Here is a 20,896-nt window from a genome sequence, read left to right as displayed (position 1 = left end):
TTAAATCATAGATGAAAATGTGTTTAAGGGACATGAACGATTTATTACATTGTTAATGCTGTTAAAAAGCAATTCAAAAAATACTATTTTACCGTGCACCCCTAACGTAGCCAATACCATCTTTTCCGGACAAAGAGTGCGCGATATGATGATGTCATTGGCGGGTGTTTTGAAGAATTTCTGCGACGGTCCAAGCATAACATATTCGTCATTAGGTCTCTATTCTACCAGAGAATGTCTAATAATGTCTAATTCTTAAACAGGCTCAGATTCTACTTTTACTCTGTCTCTAAACTCATTTTGTTTCAATGTATTCTTACTTCCACTCTACGTAAACACTGCTAAAACGTAAACGAAAGGGGATTCATAGCTAGGAAGCAGGTTCAATTTGACTATTGGTTCATTAGTGCTATGCAAACCTCCTCGGCGGTGTAGCTGTACAGTCAAGAAGACGTGATGTTTGTGGAAATATGAATTGGGAAGATCTGGAGCTCAGTCCGAGAATAATATCCGGTTTAAAGAAAGGTACAGTATGCAAGCAGTTTCTCGTCATAGCCTACAATGTTTGTGTTGTCAGTGTTGGGTTGGGAAGGTAAATCATAACGTTAATTAGTTACATGACTGATATTTAAAAATGATCTGATTATACATTATACTTTCTGGAGTTGCAAATAGGACCTGCAGCCTAATTAAATAGCAACCTTTAGCCCACTCCACTTGTTCAATTACTCGTTGAACTAAGTGTGGTGGAACTATTCTCCAACAAAGTGTTTCGTAGAAAAGCAATTGTGATGATGTTTTCACTTCTTAGCCAACTTTAAATCAGCAAGAGAGATTCTCTGTCATTCGGGTCCTGATCTTCAGCGACTTGCCAACTTGTCCAAGTCCGACGTCAAACACCTGCTTGCAGTTGTTGCTGCCTCTCTTCGCAGACGTCCACCTACAACGGGTAAGAGATGTATACATTACAAATATGTTCTAAATAGCAAAACTGCTTCCATTTAAAACGTGTCTGCAAACGACTAGTTATTATTATAAACACTGAATTACTTGCTGATATTTATCGATAACTTTGCAGCCTTACAACTACAGCGCGGTGAATGCCTTTCTTTGGAGCCCGGGCACAGATTGACTTTGGCCTGCCCTGTTTTGGATTCCTTCCTACGAGGTGGTATCCCTTTGAGTGGCATCACAGAACTTGCAGGAGAGAGTGGCACGGGGAAGACCCAATTTGGATTGCAGCTTAGTCTTTCAGTACAATATCCTCAAGAGTATGGGGGGCTTGGTTCAGGTGAGTGTAATGGTGAATTCACCATCTTAACGTGCTTATTGTAAGGCACCTGTAGTACCTTACGTAAACAAGTTAAGAGTTAAGCTAAGAAGTTGTGTACTTGTTCCTAATCCTTTTTATGGAAACTATGGCAGGCTACATTTAGCATTCAGAAAGATTCATTGCACCTTGAAGATTCATTCTACCATTTGATCATCTTTACATGAACATAGTATGTTCTGTGTTTCTGCACATGTAGGTGCTGTCTATATCTGCACAGAGGATTCGTTTCCCATCAAGCGACTCCGACAGCTCATTACCCAGCAGTCTCTGCTGAGGCCGGAGCTCCCGCAGACCCTCATCCGCAGTATCCGCTTCTCGGACAATATTTACATAGAGCACGCCGCTGATTTGGTAAGACCCTAATGTAGCAGTAGTCACACTGACCCCTAGCGATGGAACTCCCTCAATGTTACCCATATTGTGTTCCAATTCAAAGAAAGATGATTCTTATTATTTTTTGGTAAGGTGCAACACTATTTAAATACATGAATATTCATTGTAACATCATGACTGACTTATTTTCAAATGTTGGTGTAATAAGAGCTGTGGGTTACTAAACATGACTGCTAAAACCATTGTTCTACTCTCTGACTGTCGACTATCCAGATTGATCAAATCCTGTGTTCAAGAGTGAACGTACCGAATAGATGTGTTGACTCTGCCGTGTCGTGTTGTGTTCCCGCTAGGGGGCGCTGCAGGTCTGTGTGTCTCAGCGGGTGCCCGTCCTGCTCTCCAGAGGCCTGGTGAGGCTGGTGGTGGTCGACTCGGTGGCCGCATTGTTCCGCAGCGAGTTTCAGGCGGACGAGGCGGCAGAGAGAGCCCGCCACATGCAGACCCTGGCTGGCACTCTCCACCGGTTGAGTCACAGTTATAATGCGCCCGTCCTGTGCATCAACCAGGTAGACGGGCCTTGTCGTATGTATTCCAACGGTATACAGCATACATGAGCAAAAGTCCTTTTGTATCCTCCATTACACATCACTTTGCCATGTAAAAGCGTAGTGGATGTTGTTTTCTACATGAAATCATCTATCGCACCTTTGGTCATAATGAACCGTGAATTGTCTTTTACCCTTTCGATTAGTTATGTTCATAAAGTGCAGGCCTGTTTATTGAACGAACATGTTTTTTTCCTTCTTAGGTGACTGATGTTATCGACGACTCGGATCGAGCACGCTGCAATTTTGGGTAAGCACCAGTCCCGATCAATGCAAGCATCGTTAACAGTGTAAGACCAATGAATGTGTCTTCAGTTGTCATGTGCTTATGTGTGTTTGTGTGCCCGCCAGCCTGCCTATAATCACTGTTGTCCCCCAGTCTAGTCAACAGCAAGGTGCTGCCTGCTCTAGGCATGGCCTGGGCCAACCTGGTGCTGGTGAGACTGATGCTGAGACGCCTGCAGGGCAGCACGGGCTCAGGAACCCAGGATAGCGCCCCCCGCAGGCTGGAGGTGGTGTTTGCTCCCCATCTGCCCCAGGCTGGCTGTCTGTGTGGGGTCTATGAAGAAGGAGTGAGAGGACTGTCAAGTACAGACCCTGGTCAGTGACGTATTCAGATTGGCTCAAAGACATTGATCTGATGGGAATTCAAGAAGATTCTCTTTGATAGTGAGCAAGGATTTTTTTTGTAATGCTGATCACTACCAATTTCACTATCCCTTCCTGAATTATATGGGTAATGAACATGGTTAAAGGTGTTAACTAGAGGTAGTTTGCCAGTTAGCAAGGTGGTACAACCAAAGACCGATGCCTCATATTTTACCACAGGATCCTAACGGTGTCAAAGTTTATAAGCCATGTAACAAGGGAAAACATAGATTGTTGTTTAGTTTTTAGTTTTTTTTATCATTCCTCTTTAGCACTATGTTCTGTCACAATATTTGGGCTTTTATCAGATTTTGAACTTGTTCCTCTGGTTACCAAGCATCATGCATAATCTACCGAAAGAATGTGTGCATGATAAATAAATACATTTTTTAAGAACTCCCCTCATTAATGTACAAATGCTAGATATTAATCATCAAATGCAACATTAAACCTAGAGTCAGGGAAGGATTTTCTCTGTCTGTTGACACGCATTTGATATTAAAAAACGAAGAGCCAGAGAAATTACTGTCTGGTTACAACATATTTATTTGAAATAATTGAAAAAGGATGACTCACTCCTTCTGCAGGTAAAATACATGGATCCACTCAGTCGACACTAGTATGATTTAATATATTTGATATAAAGACAAGAACTTAGCGAGACATTAAAATGGCAACTTGGTAAAAAGGCAATGCACTGTTCATTTTGTTGTGTCTAAATAATCTGCAGTCTCTTTAACCCTTTAATTTTCATCTGTCTGTCAGCATTTTACTTGGCCACGCACAGCAATGTAGTGAGTATCCCAACAGTGGTTAAAATGCTAAACCCTTCAAAAGACAGTGGGTCGGCACCCACACTTCACATTTATTAGACTGACTCAATGAAATGCTGGAAGATACAAATAGGCAACTCAAACAAGCAACCCTCACGGGTCTCATCCAAGGTAACACTTGTGCAGACCGAATGGTCAGACTTGTTTTTCATGACAAAATATCCCGACATTCTCCTCTTAAAACCACAGGGAAAAAAAATCCTCTCTCGTGACACTTCCATGGGTTTGTGGCACAGCTATTCGGGGAGTTTGGGCTCAACCCTCCGTGCGGCCCCGTTTCCAGGGCTGGCCCCCCCTCCAGCTCCCTTGAGCCTCCGCACCAGCTTCTCGCTGCTACGACGCAGGGAGGCGCGGATCTTACTGAGGGAGCCGCTGCGCTTCAAAGAGCCCAGACCATCCTGAGGCAGATGGAGCATGGATCACACACACATACTGTACACACACATAGTGTACACACACATACTGTACAGACAGTCTGGTGAAGACACACACACATACTGTACACACAGTCTGTTGAGGACAAATGCACATACTGGATGATGATGAGAATGGTTATCAGACAAGTTCTACGTATTGTAAAACATTTATTTTAAACGATGGTCCTAAAAACACTGAGTTGAAGTTGACTTTAATATTGGAGCTCGGCCCGTTATTGTTCTCTGATTGGATCTCCTTACCCCGTTCCATTCCAGGCTCATGCTAACTTCTTCTCCACCGTGTAGGTCATATTTCACCATCACCTCCGAGCTGAGAGACTCACTGCTGCTCTGCTTCTGAATTTGTGCTGCATCACTTCCCTTCTGCGTAGACACACAGGGCTTTGGTCCGAATCAAGTGCACACACACACATGCAAGACAAAACAGTTATCCACTGAATGTGTTTGGGATGAGATCAATGCAAGCAAACACATCTGTACAATTTGACCTGCTTATTGGGATCACAAAGAAAGTACATACATGTTAAATCCGTTTTTTGTACTCTTCTATTCAATTCAAATATGCTATACTTTTATTTTTTATACAACTGTAGTCAAGTTTATTAAAGTGGTCATTGATTGCAGAACCTAATTTACCTTGTCACAGTTGAATAACAACAGTTCAGTGGGTAAAATGGACATACAGTGAACCTCAAAGTCCATTGACACCCCTTTCCTATGCTGTAAAACGTTAGGTTTTGAAAAAGCCACCGAACTGACGCCAGTCACTTTTTTTGGCTCTGGTCTGTACCTTTGTCACGCCCCAACATTTGCTGGATGCTGCTCTGTGTACTTCCACCGGAATTACAAAGAAGAACGTTTTTCTAGCATATCGAAAATGGACTACGGTGGTAAATGCAGTGTTCCAAGCTGTACATGGAATACACTTTTCAGAGTATTCCTAAGGAACCAAACACTCGACGGGCTGTGTTTGTCTATGAGAAGATCCCTGTGCAGTTCGACCCTCAATTACACATTTGCTCAAACCATTTCACCGAGGACAGTTTTGAAAACCTGGGACAATGTAAAGCAAGATTTGCTATGAAGCTGTTGCTGAAAAGAGGTGCTGTTCCGACCTTATGTTCATCACAGCCGCAAGCTGTAGTATGATGTTGTCGCTGACACTGACAGTTATTAGCAATGCTAACGTATCCTGCCTGTATCTAGCATCGGTAGAACATGCCATGATTTAGTTTATTGGCAATGGGGCTAACGTTATTGCATGTTCATGACTGTGTTTCATTCAAATAAATAACCTGTGTTGTCATGTAAATCTACAATTCAAGATGCATGTTTGTCCAGATCTATTTTTCAGCAAGATAGGTAGAGCTAACTAGCCTGACGTTGTCATACTCATAATTCTAGTCAGAATATGAGTCTGAGAACTCTCCGTTGGGCTTTGGGCTTTGACTACGAGGCGTGTTTCAAACGAGCCTGGAAAACAAATGCCTCTTCGCTCAATTGGATAGATCTACAACCAATCAGAGCAACAGAGTTTAAACAGAAATTCAACTTTTACCGATTCCCGTAGGAAGGACGGCAAAAACATATTTTCCATCGACAAATGCCTTGATTGCGTCTCTCTGTTCCTCTTTCAAAATTAATGCGCTGTCGATGTCTTCTAAAACAGACTTGATGGCAGAATCATAACATCCCAGATCTCCAGCGGTAGCCATGTTTGTTCAAAACGAATTCAACTTAAGCGCTCTTTTGTGTCGTGGGTGATTACGTTACTGTTGATCATCTGTCCATCATCGTATAAAGCCCGCCCTGGCAATTTCATTGGTTTGCCCAGATTCTGGTTTTCTGTAGTTGGTCCCCAATACGAGACCCTCCAGACCCAACTTCCCGACCAAATTTATTTTTGGGGGCGGGGAGAAGTTGGTCTGGCAGCCAGGCTAAGAGCTAACTGCAGCTGAGTTTAATCATGATAGTTAACACCTTTATTCTGGACGATACCATATGAGTGCTTCACAATCAATGAACATGCTCACCCCGTTTTCCCCCTTTAACACCATATCGACATGACACATTTCACACATACATTATGTCTTTATCACGCAATGCCATGAAATCACTTCATACATTAGTTTTTTTAAACAGTGAGCACCCCTGCTCCCCCGATCGCTGTAGTATGCAGTTTCAGACGCCTTGCGTTCTCTCACAAGATCATTCAAAAACAAATGCTACAGAGCGGCACACAGGCTCCCAAAGGGACCAGGGGAAACCACGGAGAGAGAGCAAATATCCCGCAGGCAGTAATAACGCAGGGAAATGTGTGTATGCATGTGGTGCCATTTTTGGTGCCTACTGGAGAAGAAGGAGAGGAGGATGGTTGGATGGAGGGGGGGGGGGGGAGAAGAGGGGGGGGAGACAGTGGGCTGGAAGGGGGGACAGTTTAGAGAGCCCTGCGTGCTAAGATCCTGCAGGCTCTTTAAAATAGTGCGCTCATCAGGGTTATAACAGGGGAGGGCAGGTGGCTGAGCAGTTAGGGAATTGGGCTAGTAATCAGAAGGTCGATGCCCCGCCTTGCCAAATGATGTTGTGTCCTTGGGCAAGGCACTTCACCCTACCTGCCTCGGGGGAATGTCCCTGTACTTACTGTAAGTCCCTCGGGATAAGAGTGTCTGCTAGATGACTCTTTTAATAATACCTATTTTAGCTTTTTGAACTCTATTTCATTGTGTACGTGTGTATTTTTAAGTGTATGTGTAAGATCAAACGCACTGTGAAGCAAACAGATCTGAAGATAAACTAATACTTCCACTTCCTTTTTTGGTGTTTTGAGCAACACAGTGTCCACATCAACCAAGCATCATTGCATTATCTGAATGTAATCACTGCTTATTACTTTCTTACTTATTATAGTCTTTCTAATGACCATTTCTGATAATGCCTCTGATGCACGAACATGCTTTTGAGCAATGTGTGTAGATTCATTAGTGGTAGTAAAATAGTTGAAATTTAATTTAATCATCCCAGAAAAAAAGGGAAGGCATGTGTTGGAACATTTGACTTGTGAGTTGAGAAATCTCCAAAGGGAGTTTTTGGTGTTGACCACAAGAGAGATGAAGACGAAAGAGGAGTTGTTCAGATTGTAACCTTATAGAACCCGGTAGTTAAACTAACAAATCAGAATATTACTAGTTGGTTAATTGAGCGTGAATCATGGAGATGGGTGAATATGTAAATGTACCTGAGGCGAAAAAAAAAAACTTGGACACTCGACCATTACCAGGTGAGCCCTGCACTTTGTAAAGCGTAGTTATCATGTAAGTGTGACATGTAGATATATCATTTTGAGATAGGGTTGTGTCAGTACTAGGGGTGTAACAATATTGTAGAACTATATATCCCAATACAAATTTAACAATATGTTTCGTAGAGTTATGGCAATATTTTTACAATATTATGTCCGTTTGATTCTATTTGTTGAGCTACCTAAGCGCAACCTACTCTGCAACTGCGTCATGCGTGCATTCATTGCATTCATAAAAATCGCTTGAACTGAGTTAACTAATGTACAACAAAATATACTATATGTACAACAAAGAAAATTATAGAAAATGTTTTGGAAATAAATCTGTTAATTGAATTTCGGTTTCATTTAAAATGTTGTTCAAAATATTGTGATACGTATTGTATCGTACACCCAGTATCGTGATACGTATTGTATCGTGAGCTGGGTGTATCGTTATACCTTAGTCAGTACTGTATATATGTAGCGGTTATTCTAAGCATTCAACAAACCATACTTTCCCAATGGAATGGTATATTTTTTTGTCCACACCAGTGTTAACCTGTGCATACTATGTGTGATTCTACCACAGGAAGTTGGGTCATCACAGTAGTCGCTGTGAGCTTTGGGCTGCTGTGTGTCCTGCAAGTGTCCCTCAACATCTCTCTACGCCTCATCTGTAGGTTGACAATGATAGAGATGTATACTGTAGTTCATTCTCTGAGTCTCCAGATTTTGGTGGGGGGGGGGGGATTTCCATGTTGAATTTTGATTTGTTACACCATTACATTTTAGAGACACCTGAGATATTCTTTCCCATTTCAGATTGGAGAAATTGGACGGACAAGTCACAAATTAACCAGACTGAGGAGATACACCAATTACAAATCAGTTATGATAAACTGTCCAATGAAAAAGGCCAGTTACAAATCAGTTATGACAAGCTGTCCGATGGAAAAGGCCAGTTACAAAACAGTTATGACAGGCTGGCCAATGAAAAAGGCCGGTTACAAAACAGTTATGATAGGCTGGCCAATGAAAAAGGCCAGTTACAAAACAGTTATGACAGGCTGGTCAATGAAAAAGGCCAGTTACAAAACAGTTATGACAGGCTGGTCAATGAAAAAGGCCAGTTACAAAACAGTTATGACAGGCTGGTCAATGAAAAACGTCAGTTACAAATTGGTTATGACAGGCTGGTCAATGAAATACGTCAGTTACAAATTGGTAATGACAAGCTGTCCGATCAAAAAAGACAATTAAATTCCAGGATAGGGGGTGAGTAAAACAAAGTAATTATATTTATGTTATTTACAGTATATGAGTGCAGGTCTCCAACATTCTCTCATTTAAATTATTTGAGGATATAATGTTTGGTGAGAATCCACCATTGAAAATGAGTTCATGTATATTTATCATGTCTTTGTAACTAAAACTCAGCATATAGGCTATGTGACAACGGATGGACAAGGCTGGACTCCAGCTGTTATTACATCTCAACTGAGCAGAAGACCTGGGAGGAGAGCCGTCAGGACTGCACACGAAGAGGAGCACGCTTGGTGATCATAAACAGTGTACGGGAACAGGTGAGACACAGTTGTTCCTTAAACGATTCAATACTTTGACTAATAAATCTATACATTTCTGCTTCTTTGTGATTTAAACTTGTCTTAATCCACAGATAAGTCTGACGGAACTGAAACTACGAGTCTGGATTGGTCTATCTGAGATCTCAAATGGAATATGGCAATGGGTGGATGGTTCCACAGTGAGCATAGGGTATGTTAGAACAGGATTCAGGGTTGCATTACATTTTGAAACCGTTTTTTTTTAGGTTGGGGTGGACTACCGCCGGCCATAGTATGAGTCTATTTTCTGCAACCAGAAACATGTAAATGCATTTTTGTGCTTTTCCTTCAAAATATGCCACTATGTAAGTGGGTTGCAAACACAAGTACAGTCAAAAAAGTCCCTTCAGTTCCAACAGATTGAGCCCGTTTCCTGTTTGTGTTCATGTAGGTACTGGACCGTGGGAGAGCCTAACAACTTTGAGGGAAATCCAGAAGGTTGTGTTGAAATTCGACCACTGAGGGATGATAATAATATAATGAATTGGAATGATGAACCATGTCACTTCCAAAGAAACTGGGTTTGTGAGATTTAGAACTTGTGCACATTTAAAAATAAAAAAAATCAGTGTGTTGTAGCTGGATTAAAAGTAATGTATTGGCCTGTAGCCCGTACAGGCAAATGTCTGCTAAAAGACTAATTTCCTTCAAAGAAAGACAACCGAAGAAAACATTTTTATTTTTTTATTTGTATCCCTTCAAACGTATGTCAGCTATGACGGCAGGAACCATGTTTGGGTATCTGGTAAGATGGTAGCTTCCTGTTTCAAGTAGACTGTAGAGTATGTTTCTGTGGTAGAGTAATTATAGGACAGACTGAGTTTAGTTGTATCTGACATGGCTGCTTTAAACCTTATATTCACTGTTTAACTATTAAACCAGGGTACAATATTAGTTACTATATTGCTTTCTATGTCCTCTATCATGGAAATAAATGACTGCTAATGTACTGTACCTGGAATGTGCTGCTCTCCTCTATCCCCCTTCCTAACCAGGAACTAACAAGATCTTTGATGTACAACATTTTTTGCATAGCACAGTGCAGCAATAACAATGTAATATTGCTGTTGAGATGTTATTGTTGAACTGTGTATGAGCTACTATTATTGTTCACCATACCTGGCATCTAAGATGTGGTTACTTTGTACTGTGCCTGGTAATTACTGACCTTTCCTGGACTTGGTCCACCCAAACACTGTTAGAACCTACAGTATGGGAAGGGGGGAACTGATAGCAGGAAGTAACTGTGTGTTTGACATCTGATAAGTAAAGCCTTATTTATACTTATGTCGCCGATACTTTTGAAATGGTCGCCGACGAAAAAAAAAAGTGTCGCTCAGGCTGCTGCATTTAGGCCTATACTTCGGCAAACACATAGCTATGGTTACATTGTTTACGCTTTGTAGCCTCGGTGATCGATCGGTGAAAATGGCTCTAGCTAATTTTGAGAGGCATTATAAAGGTGTGGATATGTTCTAATTTGCTCTGCCAATCTCTCCTTTATTCCTTCCATCTTAAACAGATGTTGAGCGTTCACCGAAAATTCAAAACAATGCAGTCAACGACGCCTGCCGTCTATCTAGCCAATCACACTTGCGCGACACTATGTGACGACATCAGCGCCAGTAGAAAGGTAGGCAACACTTTCAAGCGAAGGTTTAAAGTGTCGACCGTGACGCCATTTCTGTCGGCAACCTTTTCAAAAGTGTCTGCGACCTAAGTATAAATTGGGCTTAAACCACACAATTATAACAATAGGCCTTTGGGAGTGGTAGGATCTAGATTTGACAAACCACAGTAGGAAGTTGCTGCCATACAGAAATGTAAGTTTGCAAAACATCCCTCAAACCAACAAGGTCACTGCTAGTCAGATGAATCCAATAATATCAGCGAGTATCATGGAGATGGATCAGTGTGTAAATATACCTGAGGGGAACAAGAAGAATCCAGATACAGGACCATCACCAGGTGAGCCCAACACATCTTCAACACCTCACTGATCCAGGCTGTGGTACCATCATGTTTTAAGACTGCTACAATTATACCAGTGCCAAAAAAAACTAAAATCTCCTCACTCAAGTGGTGGGCCTTATTCATGATGACAACGACATGGCCTACAGAGAGAAGGTGAGACATCTGGTGGTCTGGTGTGAAACCAACAATGTGACCCCGAATATTGACAAAACTAAGGAGATCATCGTTGCGTTCAGGAGGAGCCAGCCCAGTCATACACCACTCCTCATCAACAACACAGCAGTACAGAGAGTCAGAAGCACCAAGTTCCTGGAGGTACAGATAACAGACACTCTGACCTGATCCCATCACATCAAAGCTCTTGTAAAGAGAGCCCGGCAGCGCATGCACTTTCGGCGACGGATGAAGAGAGCACTCCTCCCCCCTCCGATTCTAGCCATCTTTTACAGAGGCACCACAGAGAGCATATTAACCAACTGCATCTCAGTTTGGTATGGAGCTTGCTGTGCCTCTGACTGCAAGTCCCTGCAGAGGGTGGTGAGGAAATCATCGGGTCTTTACTTCCTCCCATACGGGATACTGCAAAGAAGCACTGTCTGACCAGGGCTCATAACATCAACAAGGACACCTCCCACCCGCACCATGGACTAATCTCACTGCTGAACTCTGGAAAGAGGTTCCGCAGCTATCGATGCACAACAGCCAGGTTCTGCAATAGCTTTATTCCACAAGCCATACGACTCCTGAACTTAAAATAACCATTCCCCTATCTCCCCTCACACACCATTACAGGACTGCTTCACTAAACTTTGTAATTATGTAGTATTTTTGTACAAATATTTTAATTGCATTTTTATACACAGCTTCATATATATAAAGGCTGTAATATATGTAATATATTTTTTACACATAGGTTTTTATAGATAGTGTAGTAACCCACTTATTTATGTAAGTACATCACTGCACTATTCTGAGTCAATTGAAACAACATTTTGTTCTTTTTTACTGTAAAGTGAAAGCGAATGACGATAAAGATGACTACTACTACATCACCAGGTGAGCCCTGCACTTTCTAACGGCGTGGATACACATTTTTTGCAGGGATAAACTGCAGCATGGAGTCCAATACAAATTTCCCTGTTGGGTCCATAAAGTTTTATATAATCTTATCATGTCAGTTTGATGCCACATATCATTTGTCAAATGTAGAATATCATTTGTGTGTTGAGTCTCAACCAGCAGTGCAACAGTACAAGCAGGCAGGTCTTCATCAATAGAACTCTAGCGTAGCTTTAAATGACCTATCTGACATTAAATCCAGACATACTTGTTTGGGGCTGACGGTGACTGCTTCCTCCAGCGTTTCGGCTGCCTCCAGTTTCCCCTGCCGCCTGTAGAGGGCGCCCAAGTTCCTCAGGGTGCTCGTCATGACGGCACTGTGGGCACAGGATAGGGAGCTTGGGACATGTGGTCGTCTGCTTCTAAGACGCCCTGGGAACTGTGGATGGATTTGACGGTGGAGGTGTGGAGGACTGACCTGTCGATAGTGCCCGTTCTGTCCCAGACTCCTCGTTTTTTTAAAGAAGGGACGTCGCTCTGTTTGCCCTGAGAGGAACACATCCCAACTGTTTGGATTGTCACCGACTTACTTCACAGGTTTTGATACTAGGAACTGTTCTTGTCCCAACCAAAGAAGGAGACCAAAAAGAAAAAACGAACTTGTGAAGAGTTATAAACAAAGTGCTCACATTTTCCTCCCTCTCTTCCGCCTGCATCCAGATAGGTTTGTCCTCTCCTGGATGGACAGACAGTCAGAAAGAGACACATTACTAGTCAAGTATTATCAGACAAGCAACGGCTAGTAAATCATATTCAAGTAACTAATCATTTATTGCAAGGAGACTTCTTAAATTTATTATGAAGATGATTCAAACATGGAGATATACTGTTTCAACGCCATTCAGCAGCACAAATGCATATGTGAATGTGTCCGTAAGCACTGTCGTTTACCATTTGTAGAATCGTTCATCTTCTTGTGAGCGTGAGTGAGAATCTCTTTGTACAGTGCCTCTGCTTGCTTGTATTTCCCCTGTTTCAAGTGACACGACGCCTGAGAGGGGATGACATCGATTCTCATAAGCATCGCACATGAAGCACAGTAGCACATCCTTCCTCAGAACATCTTGCTCTAGCGAAACGCAATTGGAAATTCCTCATCCTTGGAGCGGTTGTCTCCCATGTGGCCTCATTTGTCACCTCACAGTATCCCACGGCGCCGCTGATGTGCCCTCTGATGTCTACAGGGTCGTGAATGGGCGCACAGAGAGGGGAACCATTTAGCAGAATGAAACCCGTGGCGGGCCTCTCACCAGGTTGTTCTTAGTCTTGACCACGTTGGGGTCGTCGGGGCCCAGTCTGATCTGGTAGATGTGCAGGGCTCGTTGGTAGTGCTGCTCCACCTCGCTGTACTTGCCCTGGTTCTGACACAGCAAGGCCAGGTTGTTCAGCTGCTTGGCCACATCGGGGTGCTCCTTACCTAACATCTGGGTGCACAGGAACACATTGACGACAGCGAGAAGGCTTGGATGTAAGGCTGTACATTTATCAATGTTGAATGTGGATCTGCACAGACTGCCTTGTATAAGTATTCCCATTTACCCAGTACACACACACACACATAAACGTGAGCCCCCACCATCTCTCGGATCTCCAGTGCTCGTTTGCACAGAGGCTCCGCCTCCTTGTACCGGCCACTCTTCCCGTAGAGCACAGCCAGGTTGTTGAGCGTAGCGGCTACCTGAGAGGAGAGGAAATGAGAGGGGAAGAGAGGGGAGGAGAGAGGAAAGGTGAGCGGAGGAGAGAGGAGAGGAGAGGGGAGAGGTGAGGAGACGAGAGCAGAGTAGAAAGGAGAGGGGAGGTGAGGAGAGCGTAGGAGAGAAGAGAGGAGAGGAGAGGGGGCGTCAGTGTGAGCAGAGGGGCCAACAACACAAATACAACCTCCAGGTCAGTCACTTTGAGTACAGAGCTGAGAAAACACAACAGGTGGTTTCATGGTAGATTATGTCATCTTCCAAAGAGCCAGGATTCCTGGAACCAGTAGTAGACCCAAATACAGACATCTTTTTTTCTTGGAAGTGAGACTATTTGCCTGTATATTAGGGGGCTTTTCCAATTGATTTCAGACAGTTGAAATCTGAATTTTTGCCAAGGCCATTTAAGTTGTTCAGTGGAATGTCATCTGGACCACAGGTGCACTTGGACACCTTGCATTGGTTTGTTAGCATGGACTTCCTGCAACACACTCACCTGCACTAACATACAGACCCTCACCCCCCCCCCCCACACACACACACACACACACACACTCACGGCTGGGTGATCCCTGCCCAGGGTCCTCTCCCGTACGGACAGCGAGTCGTTGAGCAGGTTGGCTGCCTCCTTGTACTTGTTTTGGTCTCTGGAAGTCAAGGAGAGGGGTAGAGGGCTTGGTTACCGTGGTATCCCCGAGGAAACCTTAAGGGTCGCCAGAGCATGGCCGGTGTAAACAACTACTGGGTATCTATTCCAGAGGAGTAAGTCACTGTCCTTCAGGGTTTAAGTCAGGTTGAGTCCCACCATTTGCTTTAAAGGGAGTTGTCATCTCCAGTAGGATAGTTTTTTTTTACTCTAGGCATGCATCCTTCGGCATACATCCTTAGGCATACATCAATAGGCTTACATCATTAGGCTATGTTTACCGAATACATTGGCAGATATAACAATGATTTGTGAAATTTTATCACATAAATTCTCTAGCTTTACTTTTCTACTTCAGATGAACACATACAGATTGATTCTGCTGTGGAACAGATTGACCCTATGGTAAGGAGCTTTATCCAGCCTTACTACTGTGAATGGAATGGCTTAAGTTGTCAGGTAGGTGCAGGTACAGGTGCAAAAAAAGACACTTAGATCATGTGCATGCGGCTTTCTCCCAGAGAGGCCTCCCAATACAACTAGACGGCCTACATTATAACGTGCAACTCTGCTCTGATGCGACACCTGATATTAGCGCTCTGTATTTGCAGACACTCCTATTTGAAAGCTTAGCCTTGCTAACCTATTGTATTCTGTGGGAAACCTATGAAAATGGTCAACTTGTTTCCTGCTTGGTCCGCCTCGAAAATGAGGAGGGGGAGGGGGGATGGAAATAAGAGGATCAGTGAGCGGGTTGCTAACCTCGCGTGGACCCTCCACCCTCACCTGGGATCAGTGAGCGGGTGGCTAACCTGGCGTGGACCCTCCCCCTTCACCCTCACCTGTAGACGAGCGCTAGGATGTTGAGCATGGTGGCCACGTCGGGGTGGTCGTGGCCAGAGGTCTTCTCCAGGTCCTCCAGGGCCTGCTTGCAGAGGGGCACGGCCACCTCGTAGCGGCCCTGGGAGGCGTACTGGATCACCAGGTTGTGGAGGGTCCTGATGCGGGCCGGGATCTCGTAGCCCCCCTGCTGGGCCGCCGCCATGCCCGCGCTGCAGCTGCTCTGCTGAACTGGAAAAACAGAACATGAAAAACAGAAAAGAAGAAATGAGTTCAAAAGCTCAGGTTAAATTATCGGTTTTGTAACTTCAAACTGATGCAATTTGAGATAAACAAATGAGTACAGTGGCAGGAGTAATTGTATTACTTTTATGATTGCAAACATTTTATTTGCTGTAGCTTCTAGCTTTACTGTAACGAAATAACAGGCTCCAGAATGGGAATGTTTTCGAGCCACTGTAAGTCATCTTAATACCATAGAGGATTTTTGATTTGGTTACATTTATGTAATGTCTCTAATTCCACATCCCACCCAGAGCTTACTGGCATGGCCCTGGTCCTCCTCTTCCTCATTTGGGAAGAGGTCTTCCAGTGTCTCCTTGCTAGAGTCATTTTCTCCCTGGTGAATCAAAAGTAGAAAAGTATTGAAACTATCTTAACATAACAGGATGAAGCTTGGTGCATTGTGATTCATTGACCTGAGACCTCAATGCTTGCTAACAGAGAAACCCCAAAAAGGATTCACGACTGTTCAGTGTAGTTTTTGGACTGCTCCTGGAATGTTTTGGAGATAAAAGAGCCCTTCAGTCCTGATCCAGGAGATGTTGGGATGGTATCTGTAGGCATGATGGATTGTTCTGGGAACCAAGGTGTTTGGTTGGGAATGTGTTCAAACATTCTATTTCCGTCAACCCATCTGTGAAGAGTCTATCCTTGTAAAGCATCTTGCCACCAACTTTAGAAAAACTCATTTTATTCCAGTTCTACTGGACCATGGGATTCCTTTTTAACACCAAAAGATCCAAATGAGTCAATATCTACATTATGTTAGTGTGTGTGTTTTCGAATAGTTATGGGGTATTATGGAAAATACCATTAAAAATGAGTGAATTAAATTTTGAGTATGTCTGCAGCACTAGTGCGGGCAGTCTCAATACTATCAATCATTATTGCCACAGGAAAGAAGAACATTAGGATTTTAAAATGGTTTTAAATACAAAAAGAAAGAATTCTTTTCGGACATATGTAACATGAAGTGCTCCATGTGTGGAACAGGTGTTGCGGCGCACCGAGGTCGAGAGGCTGGCGCCGCCGCCGTCGTCGTCGTAGCGCCTGAGGCGGCTCATGAACTCCAGGTGCCTCCGGTCCTCCTCCAGCTGCGCCACGTTCTGCTCGCTCTCTTGCAGCCTCCGCTGGGCCCCCGCCAGCTCGTCCCTCAGCCACTGGTTCTCCTGGCACAGCCGGCGCACCTGGGCGCGGAGCTTGTGGCGCTCCGCCTCCACTGAGCTCAGGTGGGCCGACAGGGCTAGCAACACCTTTTGGAGAGGTTTTATTCAGTAGCAACCTGGATTGGTGTGGTAGGGATTGTGAATCTCTCTTGACCCCTAAACTTTTCGAACTTTATATCGCTTTAAGATTCATTTTAGGCGTTTGTTTATGTTGACAAAGACAGACGGAGAGAGACAGGTAAACAGGGAGAGAGAGAGCTAGGGAGACATGCAGGAAGTTGCCCGAGCCCCTTCGAGTTTATCCTTAACGGGACGCTCTCTCTTTGGCGTCCCACAAACCTTTTGAACAATCTTGGGTAACTGTTTCAAATCTTGATGAACTTGAAAACGACATTCTGAGTATTCATCAGCCAGTATTCATCAGTGACACTGAATGTTTTTGTTGAGAAGATGGAACTATCTCAAGAACAATGTTAAGGCTAATTCTGTCACTGGGTGGCCTTAGATGAATTAATATATATGAGTATATATGTAGTAATATATGAGTTCTCTCACAGTTAAGGTTAGAGAGAAGGAATGAGGAGGGTGAAGATAAACATTTGGAGTGACAAAACTGCAGAGAGCGACATAAACTAGGGGAACAGACAGACAGGCTGAGGGTGAAATGAAAATAAAAGGACTGTCTGACAACTTGGAAAATACCACAACATGAAGTAGCCAAGCTCAGAACACATCCTGGATAGTTCTGTCACTGCATGACAACCCTAACCCTCGTACATTCTGACAGCACCATGCTAATTGTTCACAGACAAAGATAGCTTGGCTGCACTGCAACAAATAGGATCCTTAAGCTTTACCATTTAACTTCAAGCTTTGGTTAGGACTGTTTGAGTAAAAGTGCCATAGGGTCAGGCACAGTGTTGAGTTATGGTCACATTAGAAACCCACACTAAATGGTGTTTTCAAGGCCCGTGCTGGTCTTCCAGAGATTCTCACAACAAAGTGCCTAACCTGAGCTTCACTGAGGCCCAGCTCCAGGGTTTCCAAAGACCTCCGGATGCCTTGGGCCTTGTCCTCTGCCGGGGATCGGTCCTCATGATGGGGGTCAGTGTTCTCCTTCTCCCCCCCCTCCTCCAGGCAGTTCAGGCTTCCCAGGAAGCCCTCCAGGAGGGAGTGGTGCTCCTGCCTTAGAGCCTCCAGGCCCTGGATCACCTGTCTGGTCTGGGCCAGCATCTCATCCTGGGAGAGTCTGTCGGGCAACGCCGTCTGAGGGACCACAAGGGCGGGCGCATTCTCATGCATCCTAGGACAGAATGTGGACAAGACGGGAGGGGGTGTTAGGGATATGTTCCAATCAAGCGCTTTGAAAGTGGCGTGAAGTCGTTCGCCACAAATATTCACGTTTGTTATCCTTGAGAGGATCGCTGTTCATGTTGATGTTCATATTCGTTTAGTGACAGTTTAGTGACACTTCAGTCGAGCGAAAACGATACGTTTGAATGAGGGCCAAAAGACCAAGGAGTAAGCAAACTGCATCTGAGCAGAATCCATATCCCCCCCCCCAAAATCCCAGATTCATAGTTTGAACCACTTAACCGTAAGTCAGTAGCACAAAAAAAGCACACGACTTTTCACCCACTTCAAACTTAGTTCAAAATAAAATATTTGTTTCCAATACATTTACACCATCTGAAACTAGTGTCGTTCTCAGCTAAAATGAGATATTGCCTGTAGCTGCCTGACCCCCCCGCTGGGGGGTCGCCGGCTAAACCCAAAGAATGCTTTTGTGAACGCTGTTGTGGACGGGGGACACAACAATGGGCTGACCGACCCATTATACGGCCCCTCCCCTTCTGATTTGGGGCAGAATTAGTCATAATGGGGGAGGAGAGAAAACTGAACCCACCACAAACCATCTCATTAGAGGAGAGGAGCTGTTCTGGGCACGTCCGGCCTGGTCGTATTTGTAGGATTTCACTGTTGTTTCCTGTTGTCATATTGTACTTTTGGTATCCTTGACCGACGACATAACCTCTGGTCCATTGCATTTGAGAACACATTAACATGCACATGATTGTAAAACATAAAATGGATTCATAACTGTAACATGCACTTTCATTTATAGGTGTCGTAACATCCCTAAAAGATCCTGATTGTCCAGGCAAGTCTTCGCTGGGGAGGACGATAAGGTGATAGATAACATTGTCCACCCCGCTCCCAAGCTATTAGTCACCAGCAACAAAGACTTCCATGCCAACAGTTACTAGGACAGCTGGACGAAAGTCCTCGTGAATGAGAGGGGGAGTGCACCTAAGTTAGTGACTCAGTGGAGAGCAGGCCACAACGTTTGATTCAAGCCAAACGCCTCACTTCTGTTGCATAAGTACATGTTTGAATCGTGTGGACATTGACTGGTAAGAAGCAGAGGCACTGTACACATGGAAGACCAAAATGAACATGGATATTAATACATGATCAAATATGCATGCTCACTCTGATTTCCCTTCCTTCCCAGGACAAAGAATGCTTCCATGCTTTTGCTTTGCTATACGGAAGAAATTTTAGTAACCCTTTCATTCATATCTGGACCCAAACCAAAAAGGAGGTTGATTTCATTTTCAGTTCTAATACCTCCCTGTGCACCGTATGGCTCCACTTGACTTGCACAGGACTAAAGGAGTTGATGTCCACAAAGCTTGCTTCATTTGAGATTTAGCCAGCCAACCTTGGGCCTTCTCTGGTGGCCATGTTGGCACTTCGCCCCCATACCCTAACCTTTGCCCATTAAAAGCTACAAAGTAAAACCTGGCACAGGGCCAGCCCCCTGGGGGACTTTATCCCCACACCCTCAGAGGCAGTGCTGTCTCATTCACGTTGCATGGATTTGTATGTCCCTGTGACTAAGCAACAGTATGGCATGTCACAGAACTGGAAAGACTAGCATATGGGGCAAAGCCCCCTTTTTAACTTTTAGATTACTTGAGTCACAGCGTGTCGACTTCAGAAACTCAGGAACTGGGGGAATATGCTGTTTGCCCAGATAATGGAAAAATATTTCCAGAATGCATTTTTTTCATAGTCATAATAAATACATATTGGTAATGTAATAGACCTGTGTAACTTAACATAACTTTCGAAATAAGTTAAAAGTATAATAATATTGATAATTTGATGTTAACGCACAAAAAATCGTAAAGCATAAATATTCCGACGCAGAGAAACAACCCATAATAGGTAGTCTACCTGTTGACTCAAAGAAATGTCTAGACTTCCCTGCCTTCAATCTGCAGAGTAGCCTACAGATTTACAAACCCCTACAGGTCGACATTCTATGGCTTCAAGTCCTGTTTACCCTTTCCACTGAGAACAGGCAGAATTCCTGAAGAATCCCAAGGAAAAAGATGATTCCCACATGCTCTAGTTAGAATACTAAAAGCATGGAGAATAGCTTGGCTGAGACAGAGGGCTGCACTGTCAAAGACTGCATATCTGGCAAAGAAACTAGGCGACTAATTATCAGTTAGCCCTAGTTGGGTGAACTCCGGGATAAACTCGTACGAACATCACGAAACAAGAACTGTACTAACACTTAATCATGTTAATCTTATATAGATAGCAGCCTATGTAATATGTATTCAAATAGCCTATTCATTTGTTCTGTGTGGCACATTCATTTCTCTGAAACAATATTTATCTTGTGCAGTTTCTCTTTCAAAGATAATTAATATAATTGCTGGATTATCACGGACACAATTGATCCCATGGACTAGCTGAAAAAGAGTGCGGCACATTAATAGACAATTCACACGGCTACTGAACATCAGATGAGAAAATCAATTTACCTCGTGATGTAGTTATCTCCTTAGCCTGCAATTATAAAGACAAGTTGTTCCTTCAACTATGGTCATTATTTCCAGAGATCGTGTTGTAGCCCAGGAACCCTAAACTTGCTTTAAATTTCACTCATTTGGATTTTGCCCCCCGGCCCCGCAGAAGCAGTAGGAAACGTCAATACAATAACTCCGCCCTACAACATCCAATTGTAAACCAATGCATGAATTAACCTAGACAATATTACAATCAG

At 43.7% G+C, this 20,896-nt stretch overlaps 3 protein-coding genes across 4 annotated transcripts; 2 read left to right on the top strand and 1 right to left on the bottom strand.

Moving 5' to 3' along the window:
* Nucleotides 1–165: 165 nt before the first annotated feature.
* Nucleotides 166–3,612, top strand: xrcc3 (X-ray repair complementing defective repair in Chinese hamster cells 3). The gene is made up of 7 exons (XM_047021864.1): nt 166–525; nt 812–949; nt 1,079–1,291; nt 1,530–1,684; nt 2,020–2,232; nt 2,475–2,521; nt 2,651–3,612. The coding sequence occupies exons 1-7, from the start codon at nt 471–473 to the stop codon at nt 2,877–2,879; spliced, it is 1,050 nt and encodes a 349-aa protein (XP_046877820.1). The 5' UTR covers nt 166–470; the 3' UTR covers nt 2,880–3,612.
* Nucleotides 3,555–20,807, bottom strand: LOC124468853 (kinesin light chain 1-like). 2 transcript variants are annotated; one of them, XM_047021849.1, is made up of 14 exons: nt 20,655–20,807; nt 17,824–18,115; nt 16,654–16,899; nt 15,908–15,983; nt 15,367–15,595; nt 14,438–14,525; nt 13,764–13,865; nt 13,438–13,611; nt 13,079–13,178; nt 12,817–12,863; nt 12,606–12,673; nt 12,396–12,504; nt 4,430–4,570; nt 3,555–4,150 (listed from the first exon to the last, which is right to left on the bottom strand). In XM_047021849.1, the coding sequence occupies exons 2-14, from the start codon at nt 18,112–18,114 to the stop codon at nt 3,989–3,991; spliced, it is 1,833 nt and encodes a 610-aa protein (XP_046877805.1). In that variant the 5' UTR covers nt 18,115; nt 20,655–20,807; the 3' UTR covers nt 3,555–3,988. The 2 variants fall into 2 exon arrangements, with proteins under 2 accessions (XP_046877805.1, XP_046877806.1); XM_047021850.1 differs by having other exon boundaries at nt 4,430–4,552.
* Nucleotides 6,841–11,221, top strand: LOC124468864 (C-type lectin domain family 4 member M-like). The gene is made up of 6 exons (XM_047021866.1): nt 6,841–7,466; nt 8,059–8,145; nt 8,292–8,744; nt 8,907–9,052; nt 9,148–9,245; nt 9,486–11,221. The coding sequence occupies exons 1-6, from the start codon at nt 7,397–7,399 to the stop codon at nt 9,628–9,630; spliced, it is 999 nt and encodes a 332-aa protein (XP_046877822.1). The 5' UTR covers nt 6,841–7,396; the 3' UTR covers nt 9,631–11,221.
* Nucleotides 20,808–20,896: the final 89 nt, after the last annotated feature.

Source organism: Hypomesus transpacificus, chromosome 6 (genome assembly GCF_021917145.1).
Source record: "Hypomesus transpacificus isolate Combined female chromosome 6, fHypTra1, whole genome shotgun sequence".
Taxonomy (NCBI): Eukaryota; Metazoa; Chordata; class Actinopteri; order Osmeriformes; family Osmeridae; genus Hypomesus; species Hypomesus transpacificus.
The sequence above is the reverse complement of the archived record's forward strand: the minus strand, read 5'-3'. Positions and strand labels throughout refer to the sequence as shown.